The sequence below is a fragment of the Cicer arietinum genome, chromosome 7, assembly GCF_000331145.2.
Source record: "Cicer arietinum cultivar CDC Frontier isolate Library 1 chromosome 7, Cicar.CDCFrontier_v2.0, whole genome shotgun sequence".
Lineage (NCBI taxonomy): Eukaryota > Viridiplantae > Streptophyta > Magnoliopsida > Fabales > Fabaceae > Cicer > Cicer arietinum.
The window spans coordinates 60,219,944-60,241,159 of record NC_021166.2 but is presented as its reverse complement, the minus strand read 5'-3'; the positions used below and the strand labels follow the sequence as shown (position 1 = coordinate 60,241,159).

Genomic DNA, 21,216 nt, shown 5'->3' with positions numbered 1-21,216 from the left:
AACATTTCTATAGTTATAATAGTTAGAAACCAATAGAATATCATAAAAAGAGTAATTTATTCAATTATCTTTATTAAAATTTAAAATTGAAATATAATAAAATAAAAATAATTTATAAAATATAATTTAAAATATAAATAAAAATAATTTATAAAATATAATTTAAAATATAAATATAATAATAAATAATATAATTTGATATTAAAATTTAAAATTAAATATTAATAATTACTTTTAAAAAATATTTATGATTTTATCACAAGAACAATTTTGTCTTTTTATATAATTTAATAAATTAGTATTTAAAATTACAAAAATAAGAAAGTTAATTGAAATTTTAAAATAAATATCATTTGTTTACAAGAGTATCTTTGCCATTTACATATAATATGTGTCATATCTTTATTTATATTTTAACAAATAAGATATAATTATTAAGTTACTCATGATTTTTTTTAAACTGAAATTGTGTTTTTAGTAGTGTCAACAGATGATTTTAAATATAAAATTATTTAATTACTTATTTAATTTTTTAGTATTTTTTTTGTTATTTTATAATATTTAAAATATAATAAGTTAATTTTAAAAAATTAATATATAATTATTCACATTGGTAATTTTTTATTTAAATAGAATATATATTATATCATGTCATAATGAAATATGTACTAAATACATAACAAAATAAAATGTTATTATCATATTGATTATAATGTGTGGATTAAACATATGATATAATATTGTTTATCTTATCACTATCATATCATATACATCGAACAGACTTAGTAATAGTATTCTAATGAGGAGTGATTATCATAAACAATTATTATTTAATGATCAAGAAGTGTCTCACCCGTAAATCTTTAGGTGTTGCACGAAATATACGCATTTGTTGGTCGACTTATGATATTGGTTGTTTCAAGTTCGACGGAGATGCTATATATTGTGACTAAACAGGGTATCATTGTTGCTTGTGGGGTGTAATTCGTGATTTTTGTTGTTGCAATTTTTGTCTTCATAACATATCTTAGTGTGTGCTCCATTATAATGGCAAGATTATGGCTATTTGTAAGGGGTTTGGCGATAAGAGTTTTAGAGCTATTGATACTAAGTCTAATTTTGAGGTTGTCGTGCGCTGGATTCTTGAAGGGTGTAATGTTATACACTCGAGGTCATTGGTTCGACAAATTATTGATTTATGGATTAGTTAGATTCTTACTATGTGGCACATACTTATATTGAAAACTGATTATACCCTTGATGTTTTCGTCAAGTATGATTTTCATATGACCAATCAGGATGGATAAGGTGTTTAATGCAATATCAGATTTTGCCTCCCTTATTGGGTTGGTTGGTAGGAGTGTTGTTTCACTTGCTAGTAGAAGTTTCTAATCTTTTCTTTTGTTGGGGCTTTAGTCCCTTCTTTCTATCAAACATCATAGAGTTGTTGATGACACTTATTTAATAAAATATTTTGACGAAGTTGGAGTAATTAAATGATTATAAACGAGCGATGTGTAACAATAATACCAACATAGGCACTAATGACCAAACTCGTCTAAAGGTGAGTTGCAACTCATTATTAAAAATTGAATTTTGTACTCAATAATTTTGTACTCGTAATAAATTATATCTGCTTATTTATAATTTTTTCCTTCAACTTTTAATATCAAAAATTTCAAAAATAAAATTTATAAGAGTTATTTTCAATCAGAAATTTAAAATATTCAGTATTTGTTTTCAACCGAAAATTTCATTTTTGAAATTTTCGATATTGAAATATAACTATCGAAAATTTTAAATTTCCGATTGAAAATAATTCCAACAAAATTTGATTTTCAAATTTTTTAATATTAAAATATAATTATGGAAAATGTCATTCCTTAAATTTCTGAATTAGTTATCTTTTTTTCTTTTCATTTTTATTTTTTTGCCGCTAGAGTGTAGAAAGAACATGTTAATGAATAATTTATTTTATTATATAATATATTATAGCGTAGTATGTATAGTTTAATATATTTATAATATAATTTATTACGAGACTAATATTTAACACGGGCAACCAGAATAGTAGCACATGCTTATGATAGGGAGGACTTTAAAATTATGTTATGCTAGAATACTGAATCGTGATGGTAGAGCGTTCCGACTGATTCTAAGAATTCAGTTTGTTTTAAATGATTGATTTATTTATCTTAAGAATTTATTATGATTTAATTTGATGTATTAAAAAGAGTCAAATAATAAAATATTCAAATACTATATTAAGTATTTTTCTTATCCTACTTAAAAAAATTTAAAAAAATCCAGAATAAAAAAAAAGAAATTATGTGAAATTTTGGGTAGAATAAAATTAACTACTAAAAATTTTGCCGACAAAATTTCCAATACACAACTTACACTACGAAAATTTTATGTCTTGAGATTTTCGAAACACAAATTATGCCATCGAAAATTTTGAAAATACAATTTTCCAAAGGGGTTAATTTGTACTAGATTTTTAAGAGAAATAATTTTATGTATCAAAAAATTTGGTAGGGGTACCATTTTGGAGCAATTTTTTTACCCCAAATAGATAAAATTGAATTTTTTACATATTAAAAAGTACAAGTCAAATTGTGAGATACCAAATCAATTTTTATCACTATGAAAATCAAGTGCAGGTATTTTTATATCTTTTTTTTTTTTTAATTAGAAATTATTAAGTTCTTGCACCAAAGTCCATCAAAAATAGTTTTTTCTTTTAAAATTGAGGAAAGGAAAAAAAGTTTATTAACCAAAGTGACACTAACAATCAATTTACAATTGTCGTTGAAGAAATTTGAACTCAATATATTGAAGTTATAAGATTAAACTCTTACTAATAAACTTACAATCAAATATAAATAAATTTTTAGAACTTACTGAAACAAAACATTTTACTTCAAATTTTAAAATTTTAAATAATTTTTAATTAATATATTTAAAACATAATAAAAGTTTATATACAAAAATTTAAAATAAAAATATTTTTTTAATTACCATAAACTCAACATAAAAATAACTAATAGTAAGAGATCAACCTTGTTAAAATTATGCTATTCAGTTGTTGCATTGTACCCAATTGCAGTTAAACTTAGTTTTCTATTTAGTTAGCCAGAGGTGACAACTATCACATTCTCATTGATCTAGTAAGAAACTTGCTCAACAAGCTTTATAGTTATAGATCCATTTAAAGCTATATAAACCTAGAGTCACCTTATTACAGTTAACTAATAAACTCGTCTAAAGGTGAGTTGCAACTCATTATTAAAAATTGAATTTTGTACTCAATAATTTTGTACTCGTAATAAATTATATCTGCTTATTTATAATTTTTTCCTTCAACTTTTAATATCAAAAATTTCAAAAATAAAATTTATAAGAGTTATTTTCAATCAGAAATTTAAAATATTCAGTATTTGTTTTCAACCGAAAATTTCATTTTTGAAATTTTCGATATTGAAATATAACTATCGAAAATTTTAAATTTCCGATTGAAAATAATTCCAACAAAATTTGATTTTCAAATTTTTTAATATTAAAATATAATTATGGAAAATGTCATTCCTTAAATTTCTGAATTAGTTATCTTTTTTTCTTTTCATTTTTATTTTTTTGCCGCTAGAGTGTAGAAAGAACATGTTAATGAATAATTTATTTTATTATATAATATATTATAGCGTAGTATGTATAGTTTAATATATTTATAATATAATTTATTACGAGACTAATATTTAACACGGGCAACCAGAATAGTAGCACATGCTTATGATAGGGAGGACTTTAAAATTATGTTATGCTAGAATACTGAATCGTGATGGTAGAGCGTTCCGACTGATTCTAAGAATTCAGTTTGTTTTAAATGATTGATTTATTTATCTTAAGAATTTATTATGATTTAATTTGATGTATTAAAAAGAGTCAAATAATAAAATATTCAAATACTATATTAAGTATTTTTCTTATCCTACTTAAAAAAATTTAAAAAAATCCAGAATAAAAAAAAAGAAATTATGTGAAATTTTGGGTAGAATAAAATTAACTACTAAAAATTTTGCCGACAAAATTTCCAATACACAACTTACACTACGAAAATTTTATGTCTTGAGATTTTCGAAACACAAATTATGCCATCGAAAATTTTGAAAATACAATTTTCCAAAGGGGTTAATTTGTACTAGATTTTTAAGAGAAATAATTTTATGTATCAAAAAATTTGGTAGGGGTACCATTTTGGAGCAATTTTTTTACCCCAAATAGATAAAATTGAATTTTTTACATATTAAAAAGTACAAGTCAAATTGTGAGATACCAAATCAATTTTTATCACTATGAAAATCAAGTGCAGGTATTTTTATATCTTTTTTTTTTTTTAATTAGAAATTATTAAGTTCTTGCACCAAAGTCCATCAAAAATAGTTTTTTCTTTTAAAATTGAGGAAAGGAAAAAAAGTTTATTAACCAAAGTGACACTAACAATCAATTTACAATTGTCGTTGAAGAAATTTGAACTCAATATATTGAAGTTATAAGATTAAACTCTTACTAATAAACTTACAATCAAATATAAATAAATTTTTAGAACTTACTGAAACAAAACATTTTACTTCAAATTTTAAAATTTTAAATAATTTTTAATTAATATATTTAAAACATAATAAAAGTTTATATACAAAAATTTAAAATAAAAATATTTTTTTAATTACCATAAACTCAACATAAAAATAACTAATAGTAAGAGATCAACCTTGTTAAAATTATGCTATTCAGTTGTTGCATTGTACCCAATTGCAGTTAAACTTAGTTTTCTATTTAGTTAGCCAGAGGTGACAACTATCACATTCTCATTGATCTAGTAAGAAACTTGCTCAACAAGCTTTATAGTTATAGATCCATTTAAAGCTATATAAACCTAGAGTCACCTTATTACAGTTAACTAATTCGTTTAATAACATTCGAATTTAATTTTGAATGTTTTATTTCTTCACAATAATTAATTCAAATAAACATAAATATAAGTCTAAAAATTAAATTTTAAGAATATTTTTTATGAAAGATATTTATATAGTACCGTAAATATGTCTAAAATATCTTAATTTTAACCGAATTTAACTATTTAATTCCAAAATAATTTTATAAAAACTAAAAAATATAATTTGTTTTGACTGACCTTAAAATTGAAATTTAATTGAACTTAAAAAAAATTATTAATAAGCGCAGTTTACGAATATATTTATTCATAAATTTGGATGAAAGTTGCAAAAATTAACGGTACAAAACATATATTGGTAAAATCAGAGACAAATAATAGTTACATTTGTAATTTAAAGAAAAACTTAGTGTATTTTGTTAGTTTAGAAAAGTTCATTTTCGTAACAAGCAGCAATTTACATTATTAATTTGTTGCTGGGTGACCTGTAAAAGAAAAAAAAATGCTTGGGTGCGTCACGAAACAGACGAAGAAGTGAATTTAACTGCGCATAAGCATAACAATAACAGAACAGAACCATTTCTAGTTCTACCTTGAAATCAAAATACTCAAATCACTCCAATCAATGGCGGAGTTCGTCGATCTCGAATCCCAAGACGGCGTTCGCATGCCGTGGAACGTAATCCCCGGCACAAAACAAGAATCCTTAAACGTCGTCGTTCCAGTCGCAGCAATCTACACTCCAATTAAACACTTCCCTTCCATGCCTCTTCTCCCTTACTCTCCACTCCGTTGTCGCACTTGCCGTTCCGTTCTCAATCCTTTCTGCATCGTCGATTTCGCCGCCAAGATCTGGATCTGTCCAATCTGTTTCCAACGTAATCATTTTCCGCCTCACTATGCTTCAATCTCCGATGAAAATCTCCCCGCAGAGCTTTTCCCTCAGTACACTACTGTTGAATACGATTCCCCTGGTGATCCTGCTCCGCACGTGCCTCCTGTTTATCTCTTCGTCGTTGACACGTGTGTCATCGAAGAGGAAATCGGTTTTCTACGATCTGCGATTTCTCAGGCGGTTGAGCTTTTGCCGGATAATTCTCTCGTCGGACTTATCACATTTGGAACGTTCGTTCATGTTCATGAGCTTGGATTTGGTATTGTTCCTAAAACTTATGTGTTTAAAGGTACTAAAGATGTTTCCAAGGATCTACTTCTAGAGCAGATGAATTTCTTTGCGAAGAAACCGAAGCCGTCGGTTGGTGTTGTTGCTGGTGCACGGGATGGACTGTCCTCGGAGAGTATTTCGCGGTTCTTGCTTCCGGCGTCGGAGTGTGAGTTCGCGCTCAATTCGGTAATGTGCCTGGTTTAGACTGTTTAGGATTGTATGTTTTGCTGTGTCTTAATCTATGAAGCACATACACTACAGTGCATTGACACATCCACACCAGTAATAATTTAACAAATTAGAAGTACTTAATTGAATAATTGAATGTAATTACATGTGTAGTGTCATATAATTTCAAACTAGTAATAATTTGAGAAAATAGAAGTAATATAAGTAATTGAATGTGTAGTGTCACATATGTCGGATTTTGGATATGCCTTTTGATCTAAAGTGTTGGAGCTATATAGGTGTTATGAATTGAATTATTTGTGAGTTGTGGTTTGATTTGGTTTGCAGGTTTTGGATGAGCTACAGAGGGATCCCTGGCAGGTGCCTAGCGATCAACGGGCGACGAGGTGCACCAGCACTGCGCTGAGTATTGCGGCCAGTTTGTTGGGGGCTTGTGTTCCTGGTTCTGCGGCAAGAATAATGGCATTTATTGGAGGACCAGCAACAGAAGGACCTGCTCCGGTAAGAATTTCTTTTCATACTTACAAGTGACGGTGTAATTGGTTTGATAGTGTGTTGGACGTGAAGGTGTGTCTGGCCAATTGTAGTATAGAGTTGCTTTAGTTGTGCCTGGCCAATGAATTTGAGACTAGAGTTGTTTTCCTGTTGAAGTGCATTGGAACATGTGTGGATTGAAATCCAAACACATAACTAACTGTTCTAAATTGTCAAATTAGTTGTGAAAGATATATCATCATGCATGGTATTAGTCCTTAAATAATTGAAACTTTGAACCATCCCATCAGTTTTTTCTTCCTCAATTTGGTCTTTTTGTCTTTTCTTTTGGAGTACCATCTCACCCTCCCTTGTACTTTTTCCCTTTGTATTTAGTAACTCGTCTTTATCTAAAGAAAGTATATTAATTTTCGAGAGGCATTTGCTCTACTGGCATTTTCACAATAGTGTGTATGATACTATGATAATGATTGCATTAGTTCCTGGATCAAGTAAGATATTATATTTGACTATTTAGGAACATACTTTTAGGTATTTCATATACTTTTACTGAAATGATTTCCATCTCATATGATTGGTTGACGACATTCAATTGTTTCTCTCCTTATGAACTATTGTATATTGTAGATTGTATCCAAACAACTTTCTGAACCTATTCGCTCCCACAAAGATCTGGATAAAGATTCTGTGCCACACTACCATAAATGTGTGAAATTCTATGATGGACTTTCGAAGCAGCTTGTACATCAAGGTCATGTACTAGATCTCTTTGCTTGTGCTCTTGATCAGGTAAATTTTTCTCTTTTTTCAACTGATCTTTCCTGCTTAGCGTACACCATTTGGTTGTTTAATAAGATGGTGGATGAATATCTCTGTTTTCCACCTAGAGTTTTTCACTTTTCAAATTTTGTCTAGCACAAAATATTTAGATGACCGTTCATCTTGTGATTACATCCAGTGTAATCAAGAATTTGTGATAATGGTTTAAGTTGTAATTCATTCACTTCTTTGGTTCTTTCCATACTTTATTATATTTAAGTTTTTCAAAGTAGTTTATGTTGAAATTTCTTATGCATGTCTCATCTTCATTCACTTAGTAACATCCTTGGCCTTGCATCTTTGTATTCAATAATAGCGGCTCCATTAAAAATTTATTGACCATAATATCAGTGTATGCCTAAACAAATGCTCCAAATAGTAACAAGAACTGCACATTGCATGAAAATCTAACTTCATTTCCACTCAAAATCACCAGTGTTAGTATTTAGTAACCTAGAATTGATTTAACGACCTGGGGAACTAGTATAAAAAGAAAGTCAATTTATTCCACAAAGAAACAACAACAGAACAATGTAAAAAATATTGGCTCTGAAATCCTCCATTTACTACCAAAATCTTTCCATCGTCTACTGTTCCTCAGTCTTTAAGTGCTCTCAAGAACATCAACTACAACAACAGAAATCTGTTTTGGGGTTGGGTATATGAATCAAGCTACGTCACAATGTCCTATCATGAATCACGCTTAAGAACAGACCATTTAATTGCTGCTCTCAACTCAATAAAAGAAGGGATTCCATATAGATGACCTTTAAAGCAGTTCACTCATTTTATATTATTTTATGATCAGAGGTGGTTGCTAAACAGAGAGAATTTCAAATACCTAAATATAATGTTTGCAATTTATTTTCCATGAACATATTTATAATTGACCAAGTTATTGTTTTTCTTCACCTGTTTTAAACGGACTCTTGATCTTCCTTGCTTGTAAACTTTTCATCTATTATTTTTTTAATGTGAATCGACTGATCTCAAATCAGTAGTTGTGATCAATTAATGCCTGTAAATATGTGTATATATTAATGCATGGAATCGAAATCCGTAATGTTACATGGATAGTCTTAGCACAGACTTCCAAGAAACCAAATGCTCACTATTCATTTCACTTTCTCCCTTCTTTCATAAACATAAAAAAGTTCTCCTTCACTCTGTTGTCTCTACTAAAAAAAATAAGCTTAAACATTTTTTCCCTAACTAGGAGATCGATTTAGAGAATATAATTGCATTTGAACCCATTCATCATAATCTTTTAGCATCTGCTGAAGTAGCAGTCGTCTGAGCTTGTCCACCAAAGTTTGCATCATTATGTTTCTAGGACCCTCCATCTATTATTAGATTGTAATTTTAGGGAAAAAATGTTTCAATCATTTTTTAAGAAACTTATTGTTGTTTGATATCTTGAGGTAATCCTGAAATGATTCTTCCTACTACTAATAACTGGATTGTCCAACTTCATAGTTTCTATTGTCTAAAATCATTGGCTAATTTCAAGGAGATTAAAAATGAAAAATGTTGATCATTTTGTGAACTGTCCTACTTGATTTTGTTTTTATTGAAGTTGTTCTATGCTAAGCTTTTAGTTTTTAGGTGGTCTGTAGGCTGATAAATGTGTTATTGCTTAATTGGTACACATATTCGAAATCACATTCTGGTGGTTGTTTTACTTTGTCTAGTTCTCTTATATTTGAAAAAGTATTTTTTCTGCTTTATTCTTTATCTTCCAGGTTGGCATTGCTGAGCTTAAAACTGCTGTTGAAAGGACTGGGGGCCTTGTTGTACTTACTGAAAGTTTTGGCCATCAAGTGTTCAAGGATTCACTTAAGCGTGTTTTCCAATCGGGGGATTATGATCTGGGCCTAGCATCAAAGTAAGTCATAAAATATTTTAATTTTTCTATGATATTGATCGTCTTAAATTCTTGTTTCTTGCTTGTGTGGTAAAGTGTTAGGTAACCCCACCATTCGTGCTCCCCTTTTCTTTGCTGCTCGATAATAAGACTTTGCAGGCGTCGTCATATGCTGTCCATGGCTTCCCCAGTGCCACAAGTCCATCTTAGTCAGCTTTTCTTGCACCAAAGACTGTGTTCTTGAGTCTTGATCCTGTCACAAGCCTCCTTTTATTAGTGTATCTTTACTTTACTAAGCATCTTTTCTCGCTGTACAGTGCACCCTCTGCACCAGGTCCCTTCCTGCTTGTTTGTTAGAATGGTAACTAACTGAATTATATTCAGTTAGACTTCTCTTTCAACTATGATAGCTGGCACTGCATTAAAGTTCTCTAAGTAGATAAGAGCCTTCTCTTGTAGCCCAACAATTCATTTTCATCAATTTTACAAGATATGATATTGGTTTTCTCTCATATTCCGAGAACTTTAATTCCTTTCAGCCTCCTCCTTTTCATGCTGTCTCAGTTCATTCAGCCCTTTTTCAATCACTTCAATTCTTGATTGTATCCTTCATTCAACCTTCAATCTACCCTCGGAAAATGAGAGCTGTAAGTTGTAACTCTAATATCAGTTGATACGAACTGGTAATAATAGATGATGTAAAGAAGAATTCCCTGGATTATTGACCCGATTGCAAAATTTGAAGAGTTTGCATCTCCATATACCTAAAGACCCAACTCTTTCTGAAATGACATAGATATAATATACCCCTCTCAACCCTCATTGTTATATATTCATATTCAGCTTGGTCCATCTCTCTTACAATTCCCACCTAACTAATGGGGACAACCTACTGTATGCACCAATTTATTATTGTTAGAGAAGATACTACTCATTTATATTTGGTAAACAGTACCAGTTACATTTGTGTACCAGTGTGTAATTGTGTAAAATTGGAAAACAACTTGATACTTCAAGTTTTAACTTTTAGGGTTAAGAAATGAGGAAAAGAGAAAAAGAGAAAAAGATGGCAAACTATAATTGGGACAAGTAAGATATTTTTGAAGTTAATCACACTTAATTTTTAAACATTCTTGAAGGTGGTCTAGAAGATGAAACCATTTTAGTAGGCATATACATTGGGCGACAAGTCGACAACCATTATAGAAGGTTAATATTCCTAACTACAGTAGGATTCTATCTCTAACTACAGTAGGATTCTGGCTCTAATTACAGTAGGATTCTATCTCGTGCTTACTTAGGATAACAAACCAAAAAATAATAAAATAAATATCAAATAATGATAATATAAGCTGCCACATTAATTTTATGATACCATTTAGATAACAATTTCGGAATTTAAGGAGCATCTCAGAGTAAACACACTGGTAACAGTCACTAACAAATTAAGAGTACCCAAACCAAAGTTTCTGGAAAAATAAAAGTAATTCTGTGGCATCTGGATCTAGAAACAGATGATTTCTGGCTATGAATAAACTAATGAAAGTTTCAGAAGTTACATAGTACCTTTTGTCCACATCTGAAAGAACCGTCCCAGAAGCAGAAGCATATCCTTGTGGCTTCTGAATTCTGATTCCAGCCAGGAAACCAGAAACACGTGTTTCTAATTGAAAAAAAAATAAAAATCAATGATCCGAGGTAGAAGTTGATTGGCTTTGTTAACCTTTTTTTATCTTCTCTGTGCAGTGGAATATTTGAGATAAACTGCTCTAAGGACATCAAAGTCCAAGGTATTATTGGCCCTTGTGCATCTCTTGAAAAGGTATATATAGAAGCTTTGTTCTATCTTTTTTGCATGTTAAATGCTCTATAGCATTCCCCTACAGAAAAAAATGTTAAGCTGCTTCTTGGTATATGCAGAAAAGTCCATTATGCTCAGATGTTGTTATTGGTCAAGGGGGTACTAGTGCATGGAAGATGTGTGGCCTTGACAAATCGACGTCATTGTGTTTGTTTTTTGACATTGTGAGGAAGGAAACTCCTGACGCTACGATGCAGTCCACAAGCAATCAATTTTACTTTCAATTCTTGACTTAGTATGAAAACCATCTTAGTGCACCTTTGAGTAATCTGTTGTCTGTTGTGGTCATGTGATGAAATATTTCTCACTCATAACAGATTTTTTGCTTCAGTTATCAGAATAACAGTGGAAAAATGAGATTTCGGGTCACAACCCTTTCACGTAGATGGGTTGCTGGACCAGGAAGCATGCAGGTGAGCTTTCATCTGTTACCCTTTGATTCATTAAATTTAATTCTTTTGATATCCATTATTAACACTGCAACACAATATATTTGGGTTTGTCGTATTGTAAAATTGATTATAAAAATGGTGTGGAGAATGATATGCGCAGCACATTTTTAATTACATACAAGGAATTAAGATGCAAAACAAAGACTTTTTCTTTGTTTACCATTCTATTTATGCCCTTGCATTGATTTAGGAAGTGAGACTATTGAAATAGACATTATTTTATGAGCTTGTTTTGGATTACTTTATACACAATACTTCTTTAATTGCCTTTTCTGGTTTTACACTTTTCTTTGTTGAACTGGAGTTTCTATGTTAATTGTGTTTGGATAATGATTAATGCTGGTTTATTTTCATTAGCTTTTACAATTAGTTAACAATAACTTGTTATTTAATTTGACTTGTATTTGGAGATGTGCTTTTGTTATAATTTGTGGTACCGTGGGAACTTCATAGCTAGTTTTCTTGGGTTGGAAAGCATTGAATCTGTTTGTTTATCTAAAACTTTATCGATTCCTGGTGATCTGATGGGTGTTAAAGTTTTTTTGGGGTTGATATTCTTATTTCTAATTTCTTACAACAATTGTCAAGAATTTTATCTTTCGACTTTTCTCTGTTTGACATGTTACAATAAAGCTTATAGTGATTTAATGCTTCATGATATGCTATATGCAGTAACTTGAGCACTCTATATCCGTTCCTGGAAGTACAATATTTTTTCACTTGTTTGATATAAATTTATCGTTTTAGTCATTTTCTGGAATTCTTCAGTGTAATCAGCGATGTAAAATGTTGTAGGACTTGGTTGCTGGATTTGACCAAGAAGCAGCTGCTATAGTCATGGCACGCCAAGTGTCTTTCAAAATGGAAACAGAGGTAAATGCTGGATATGTTCTACACTTTTGAAATATATTTTACATAATTGTATCTCAGCCTGTTCGATATATATATTGTAGTTTTTAGCTGGATATAATCCATGTCATTAGTTTTTTTGTTTCTCATGCAGAAATTTATTTTGATACACCACTTTGCAGAATTGTTTTAAAAAAAGTTTCTCTCTCTCTCTCTATACACACACACACGCGCCCGCGCATACACACTTTTCTGCACTATTTCTCTAACATGCTTTACTCAATTTTATGGATTCTAGTTCTGTAAATTGATTTTACCAGTAGAGCATGAGATTTGCCAAAAAGAAATTGGAGATATTACAAATGTATAGTGGCATGGGGTTTCAGTTTTTTATTCTATTCATGTAAAAGAATAAAGGAATACAGTGAATCATAACCCATTAAATTTCTGTATTATATTGTTGACAAGTACATTGGCATAAAGAATCAAGAGTCTCAGAACTATTATTTGCCAGTTGGTCTATATGACATCACATATCCATAGTTCTGAGAACCTGCTTTTCTCCTTCTCACCGATTAGCTTGGTATGGTCTGTATGGCATTTCCATAGTTGTGAGAACCAAGGACCTGCTTTTCTCTTTCTCAGTGATGAGCTTGATATGGTTTTCTGTCTGCTTATGTTAAATATCATTTTTGTGACACCCTGTGACGATGTAATTTTGGTATCAGGCTGAATTTGATCCTATCAGATGGTTGGATAAGGCATTGATAAATTTGTGTTCCCGGTTTGGAGAGTTTCAAAAGGACACTCCATCTTCGTTCAGTTTGTCTCCCAGGTTGTCAATATTCCCACAATTTATGTTTCATTTACGGCGTTCTCAGTTTGTTCAGGTATGCACTTTGTGTTTTCAGACCTCTAATAATGTTTGTCATTGGTGATATTTCCTATTGCTACATTTGTACTTCAACAGTGTTCACTTTTTTTCCGTTAATTATATTATTGCAGGTCTTCAACAACAGCCCAGATGAGACTGCCTACTTTAGAATGATTCTAAACCGGGAAAACGTTACTAACTCTGTCGTCATGGTTCAGCCTTCATTGATTTCCTATTCATTCCATTCTGGTCCTGAACCTGCTCTTCTCGATGTTGCAGCCATTGCGGCTGATAGGGTTCTGCTTTTGGATTCATTTTTCACAGTTGTTATTTTTCATGGTTCAACCATTGCTCAATGGCGCAAGGCTGGATATCATAATGAACCAGAACATCAGGTATGCCTTGGACTTGTTATTGCTAATCTATACCGTGTATGCTATTAAATTTTGATTGGAAATTTTTTGTGGGAGAACAAGAGTATCCAGCAGATGGAGACAATGTAACATCTTGAAAGTATAAGACTATAGGTGAAATCATTTCAGTATTTTGGCATAGTTTCATTGTTGGGACAAGTTGCCGTAGTTTATGGGCTTTACTTTATCATTATGAGTCAAGATTAGGTTCAGTAATGTGCTTAAGTTTATATTTCAGAACAGGGCTGTGTTTGCAGTTTCTACGAGGTCTTACTAAATTTTGCAGATCCTAGGCTGAAGTTGGGCATTAATTTTCAGTTAATCGGGCCTTGTATTAGTTTATATTCTAAGACTTTGTGATTTGTTTCATTCATGGTCCTATCTTTTCTCATTTATTCACTCATCTACATCAACATTATACTTGAGAATAGACTAAGACTTGAGTAGACTAGGAAAATGTTTGTAAACTGCTCGAGAGTAGCACTCAGCATTCTTGAATCTCGATATTAATAGATCCGAAGAATAAATACATCCACAAGCAGTGTTGTCGAATTGCGGCCATGGCGGATATCAGTGCTGGAAATTGAGCATACCGCCATACAAAGTTCATGGCGACACAATGGGAAATGGCGATTTTTTTTTGTAAAAAAGCAGGAAAAAATGTGAGTTGGGTCGTATTACCCGACCCAAACCCAGGCCCAAATGGGTTAAAATCCTAATAAAACCTAAAAAGATGATATTTTGCCAGTTTACCCTCATCTTCCTACACCTTCCTACACGCTTCTTCTCTCTTACGCTCTTCTTCTCTCTCTCTACCCTGTTCTCTTCCTCTACTGCATGTGTGACTGCAAGCACCATCACCACCCAACTTCATGAGCGGTTGCGACCACCCCCACCATGTGCAACTACGACTACTACTGTGTGAAAAATTCTTATCTTAGGAACCTAGCTTAAGTTCTTGTTGACTCTTAATATTCAGTACCACAACATGTTTTTTTTTTTGTGGAAAGATTTTCCTGACAGAGATTTCACAAAATTATACTAATTTTGAACTACTTAAGCACTGGCAAAATATCTTAGGAACATTAGCTTAAGTTCTTGTTGACTCTTAATATTCAGTACCACAGCATGTTTTTTTTGTGGGAAGATTTTCCTGACAGAGATTTCACAAAATTATACTAATTTTGAACTACTTAAGCACTGGCATATCTTTAAGCCAATGTAAGTTGAAGCATTTGAATATGTGAGGCATAATTAAGGTCTTAAGTAGGAAATCCATGCTTGGTAGTTGGACACCTTTCCGAAGTCATTGTAGGCTTCCATCAGCATTTCTTATAAGGTCATAAGCTGATAAATGGCATGACGAATAATCTTACCTTCACATTGTCAATTTAGTTAATTTGAGTCAAATATTTTGCAGGCATTCGCTCAGTTGCTACGAGCTCCTCACGACGATTCAGATTTAATAATGAAAGAGAGATTTCCTGTGCCTCGCCTGGTTGTTTGTGATCAACATGGATCCCAGGTTACCTTCGAATACTTCAAACTGATTTGTTGCATATTGGTATCTTTGCTTGAGGCGACTTTGTCTATTTTTGTTCATTTGTAATCTAACATGTTTGGCGTTCATGTACAATGTGCAGGCTCGATTTCTTCTAGCAAAGTTAAATCCTTCTGCAACATATACCACCGAAGCTTCACTCCCTGGAGGGGATATTATCTTCACGGATGATGTTAGCTTTGAGGTCTTCCTCGATCATTTACAGAGATTAGTTGTTCAATAGAATTATAGTGTGACCTGTGACTTTTTATGTAAAATTTTGCTTCAATTGCTGTTTTGTACATTTAACTTTCTCTTATATACTTTTATTATTTAAAATTTAGTGCAAAATTTTGTAATTATTTGATCAATGACATGGAAGATTACATCTATATTATACTGTTACTAATTACTCAAACATAAAAAATTTATCTGCTATCCAGGTTCCGGCCAGTTGTTTGCAGCAAATGGGTGGATTCATATAATCTTTGCATCTTTTTATTTTTCTTTCTTGAAATTGTATTTTTTGCGAGCATTCCCATCACATCCTTCCCCAGCCTCACTTGCTTCCAGAATCTTATCTCCTACGAATGGAACCCCTCATAGATGGTGCAAAACATTGGGATCTTGACACTTGATAATAATAACCAGTAATTTAGTATGATGTAGAAGGATGGCAGAAGACTGCCTGCAAAGTTATACTATCTGGAATAATAAGTAAAAAAATTGGTAGTAAAATGAACAAATTATTTGTTTCTGAGCTCAAAGATAAGTGTGGCAAGTTAAAACACATTGATAGTGAAATTTATGGGTTATGTTCAAGTTAGGTATTTGGTAGCATGGATTCAATTTCTAAGGTTGCGTGTTGAGTTGATTTACGAACTGAGCTTTTAGGTAATGTTCTTTTGAACCACAAGCTCGTAGCATTTTAGCATTTCTTAGCTATAACTAGAATAAAAGCCCAACGCAAGCAATGTATCCGATGCCAAAATGGTAATACAAGGCAAGTATTCAAATTTCAAACACAACTAACTAACTGCAAAACTCATTCATGATGATTTATTCAAACAAACACTATCAATAAGAGAAAAAGTATGCATGAATGGAAGCCACAAAAAGACCTTGTATCTCAAAGTGGCACTATTCTTCTTCAACCAAAAGCAAAATTGTTAATAAATTCAATCCTATATGCCAAGCTGTCCAACAATTAACTCTCAAAGGAAAGTTTGTGATCATCCTCAATCAAAAGAAATCAATACCTGCAAAATTCATTTCTGTTCAGATTTTTAGTGGCACAGAAGTGGATCCTAGTAAGCTCATTTCACACACTAGCCAATGTCAATATTCTTTTCAATGAAAAAGTTAATTTAGTATTCCTTTTCAATTGTAAATAGTTTCTTTAGCTGACAAATGCAATTCATTTTTCTTTTTTTTACAAATGCAATTACAACACATAATGTTAGGGGGTCAAGCATATATACTATAGAGTGGATTACAACACTTAAAATTGAAAGACTCGATTAATTTAGTTCTTCAAATTTACAAAATATTGAAGTAATCTATGAAATCGAAGACTATCAATCAATGTAGTCCATCTGCCAGTCAATTGTGACAAATCTAGATAACAAAATAGAGATCAATCAAAACCCTAAACAAATTTATGTACACATGTTCAATTAAGCTTGCCATAAACAATATGCTATTAATTAATTTTGGGGATCAAATTGTCCAACTGCTACAATTTCAATGACCAAAATAATGTTACACTCCTATAATATATAGTTTACCTTATGATATGCTTTAACAAGGTGAGCATCTTACTTAGTTTTCAACTTTGTATTATATTGAATAGATACCGGTAAAGGGTGGTTGAGCGAGAAAACATATTTTAAGGAATGTGGGAGCAAGAAAAATCACCATAATGATGGTGATGCACAAACCAAGATTAAGACATATAAAATTAAACTACAGGTGGACTCACATTTTGAAAATCCAAGAGCTTTTGTGATTCAAAACAAATACAATAAGAAATTTTTTCTTCAGTCTGCATCTATTGAGACTTGTACCAATAGAATCATTCACTTTGATTGCAATTCTTGGATATATCCAATCAAGAAGACCAAATCTGATAGACTCTTCTTCTCAAATAGAGTAAGTTGCATCATATAACAAATGTACTTGCTTGATTTTATTGGTTTATTTTGTGTTGTTAGATTACATGAAATTATTACAAAGTTTTGTTCATGACAGTGTTATCTTCCAAGTCAAACACCTAGAGCTTTATTGGAACTAAGAAAGGAAGAGCTTGATAAATTGAGAGGTAATAATGGAATGGAAGAAAGAAGAGAATGGGATAGAATCTATGACTATGACTACTACAATGACCTCGGCGATCCTGACAAAGGTTTGGAGCATTTTAGACCTATCTTAGGCGGTTCAAGATTATATCCATATCCACGCAGAGTAAGAACAGGTCAAAAACGTAGTACAGAAGGTACTTGATTTACTTGTCTCTCAATTCTAGGTTAAGATAGCAATCTCAATTGGCATTAACCATTACCATTGGGATCATGTTTTCAATTTATTATGATTCTCTATATAGCAAAAAGTCGCAGAAAATACATGGCCAAAATTGTAGTTGCAATGTTATTGCAAATATATCTCTATTGCTTTAATGCTCAATATTGCAGTTTAAAACTTACATTAGCATTGTAGAATACAAACATGCTTTATATCTGAAAATGTTTATTTTATATATACAGACTAGGCTAAAGTAATCAAAGGAAATAAATATTCCTAATTAATCAAAGGGTCTGCATTACATCATTTCTTCAAAATAGTCTATCTCTCTGAGAGAGAACTTTTGGGTTGATTTTCATTATTTGTTTCATGTATCTCCAAACAAAACTTTAGGTCCATCAACTGAGAGAAGGCCACAAGCAACAAATTTTGACATATATATCCCTTCAGACGAGAGATTTAGCCCCAACAAATTGAAGGAGCTCAAATCAAATTCTATCCATGCCATGATACATTTACTATCTTTAAAGACAGAATCATTACATCAAAAAAGTTCTAAAAGCTTTCAATCATTTGAAGAGATACTTGGCATGCTCTCAAGCAATAGAAACCGAACAATAGACGGATGGATCAGAGACACCTTAAAGAAAATACCAATTAAGCACTTTAAGGAAATAACTCAGGCGATCAACGAAGACCTACGGAATATTCCTATCCGTCCAATCATATATGGTAAAAGAGTTTGATATGATTTGTATGTAGATATTTTACATTAATTTCATTGTTAGTTTGCTAGTTAGTGTAACAGCTCAATTGTATGGACTACAGAGTCATAGAGAACTAAATAAGGTTTTGATGGGAAAGGTAACCACTAGAAAATTGCACTATTAGGTAAACTTAGTTAAATTTGAAGTTCGCTCTCCTTAACTTAAAGAAGACTTTGTGTTCTATCTGAGCAGTTAATTGATGCAAAATAGTTTTATGAAATTTTCAACATGCATTTCAGAAAATGAATGGACTTGGAATGATGACATGGAGTTTGGGCGACAAATGCTTGCAGGAACACACCCTGTCAGAATCCAGTGTTTGAAGGTAATTCATATGCTCATGAACTATGCTTTAGAAATAATTTGTTATCCTGTATAACAACCATTCCTGAGTCTACTTCATTAGCGCAACACATCTATACCAGCCAACATTGCGCAATCAAAACGGTGAAACGAATTAAAGTCCCTACAAAGAAAATATAATGAATGTAACTAGTTCATCATTAGTTTCCTCAGTCATAAAACTTCTTTTGAATAATTTATGGTTGTATAATTGTGTAATCACAAAGTTATTTAAACTCGCAATTTTGGCCTAATCATCATTGGTTTCTACTTACCATATACAGACATTTCCACCTCAAAACAAATATGGAGTGCAGAGTTCAGTTGAACAATCAATCATAGAACAGATGCTTGAAGGATGGACACTTCCTCAGGTAAGTCACAACAGTCTACAACCCTTGAATTTCAAGAGGTCAATTTTTTACTTTAGGAGATGCCTAATATTCTAAAGAAGAGAATCATGATACTTAAACATTACAATTTTACATTTGAATGTTCTGATTATTGAGCTTTCAATTATATGGGAATAAAGTATGATTGAGGTTGACTTGTTTATAGTCTAGCATTTTCTCTTTGAAGACTTTCTTTGAATGGAAGTTTTCACAAAACAATTACCCTAAAAAACTTTTAATATGCATGTGTTTTGAACCTATGTAGCACCAACTTCAGACCGAAGGCATGTTTGGTTTCTGACATGTGTCAGTGTTAGACACCGACACAACCTCGAGACATGTGATCACATTCAATTATTATATTTTCTCAAATTATTACTAGTGTCGACATGTCAGTGTCATATTCGATGTCTGTGTCTGTGTCAATACTTCATAGTTTAGTACTCATGAGTAGGCAATGTGTCCTTCTTCCATTAATGTACTCCATCCTAGGATGTCAATCTTATTTATTTCTTTCTCTTTCACCACAAAACTGTTAGGCCTTGGAACAAGGAAGAATATTCATGTTGGAGCACCATGACTATCTCATGCCATATTTGAACAGAATAAATGCAAATGGGGTATGTGCTTATGCATCTAGGACACTTCTATTCTTAAGAAGTGACGGCATGCTTAAACCACTGACAATAGAACTCAGTTTGCCAGGCTCATCTATAGCTCTTGAAATCCATAGAATTTTTCTTCCAGCAAAGCAAGGGATGCATGCAGCACTTTGGCAGCTTGCCAAAGCTCATGTTTTAGCTAACGATGCTTTTTACCATATACTAGTTAGCCAATGGTGAGTTAAAATCTTTATGCAATCTCAATTACTAATGTTCTAGTGCTCATATAACAAGTTCTACTTACAAAGATGTTCTTTTCACTTTTCTGTGGTTTAAATTTAAGTGCACATGTACAACTAGAAGAGCTTAACAACAAAACATTGTATTGTACGTTCAATAATGTTAATATGCGATGATACTTCGCCATTCTGTCACACTATAATATTAATTAAAGTAGTTTTAAGGGTTGATATTATAATGGGATAAGATGGTGAAGTATGATTGGATATTTAAGTTATTAATGTATAATTATTAAACTCATTTTCTTAATTAAAAAGTAGAACTTTTGCAAAATTAAGAGTTTAATAACAATACATTGACAATGTAAACAAGTTTTACACATATCTTTATATAATATAGAGATGTATTATAAATTGATATAACAAAGTGACATAATAATAAAATATGATTGGACGAATGTGTAATTTTTTTTTATATTATCAGTGGATAAACATTAAACTTGTTAAGTAGCTGAGACACTTAACTAAAAAGGGAATTGAAGAACCATAGAAAGAAGAAAAAAGATAATTGGCAATTAACACTTTACAATGTTATTTATGCCATTTAAGTATTCTGCAATGAAAAGTTTTTCAGGTTATACACACATGCAGTTGTTGAACCATTTATCCTTGCTACCAAAAGAAGGCTAAGTGTAATGCATCCAATCCATCAGATATTGAATCCTCATTTCAAAGACACAATGCACATAAACGCCTTGACTCGACTTATCCTTATTAACTCTGGAGGAATTCTTGAGAGAATATTATTTCCTGGTGAAACCTGTATGCAAATAACCTGTGATCTCTATAAAGACTGGAAATTTACTGAACAGGGACTTCCTG

The 21,216-nt window shown here is 31.6% G+C and overlaps 2 protein-coding genes across 2 annotated transcripts in view; both read left to right on the top strand.

Moving 5' to 3' along the window:
- The first annotated feature begins 5,439 nt into the window (after positions 1-5,439).
- Positions 5,440-15,864, top strand: LOC101504968 (protein transport protein SEC23 C). The gene is made up of 12 exons (XM_004510150.4): positions 5,440-6,302; positions 6,633-6,806; positions 7,428-7,589; positions 9,362-9,504; positions 11,230-11,305; positions 11,404-11,579; positions 11,676-11,757; positions 12,592-12,669; positions 13,374-13,535; positions 13,651-13,914; positions 15,353-15,457; positions 15,576-15,864. The coding sequence occupies exons 1-12, from the start codon at positions 5,577-5,579 to the stop codon at positions 15,714-15,716; spliced, it is 2,289 nt and encodes a 762-aa protein (XP_004510207.1). The 5' UTR covers positions 5,440-5,576; the 3' UTR covers positions 15,717-15,864.
- Positions 15,865-16,013: 149 nt separating this feature from the next.
- Positions 16,014-21,216, top strand: part of LOC101505280 (linoleate 9S-lipoxygenase-like) — a 7,610-nt gene continuing 2,407 nt past the window's right edge. Inside the window, exons 1-8 of the mRNA XM_073363836.1 lie at positions 16,014-16,782; positions 17,325-17,623; positions 17,723-17,966; positions 18,386-18,724; positions 18,999-19,084; positions 19,386-19,475; positions 20,033-20,331; positions 20,969-21,214. Of these exons, the coding sequence (XP_073219937.1) occupies positions 16,575-16,782; positions 17,325-17,623; positions 17,723-17,966; positions 18,386-18,724; positions 18,999-19,084; positions 19,386-19,475; positions 20,033-20,331; positions 20,969-21,214 (1,811 nt within the window). The 5' untranslated portion in view covers positions 16,014-16,574. The remainder of the gene's footprint in view (positions 16,783-17,324; positions 17,624-17,722; positions 17,967-18,385; positions 18,725-18,998; positions 19,085-19,385; positions 19,476-20,032; positions 20,332-20,968; positions 21,215-21,216) is intronic.

Coding starts and splice junctions, on each gene's coding strand:
- LOC101504968 (XM_004510150.4), top strand. CDS start 5,577: ATGGCGGAGTTCGTCGATCTCGAATCCCAAGACGGCGTTCGCATGCCG. Junction 6,807..7,427: donor CAACAGAAGGACCTGCTCCG/GTAAGAATTTCT, acceptor TGTATATTGTAG/ATTGTATCCAAACAACTTTC. Junction 9,505..11,229: donor GATCTGGGCCTAGCATCAAA/GTAAGTCATAAA, acceptor TTCTCTGTGCAG/TGGAATATTTGAGATAAACT.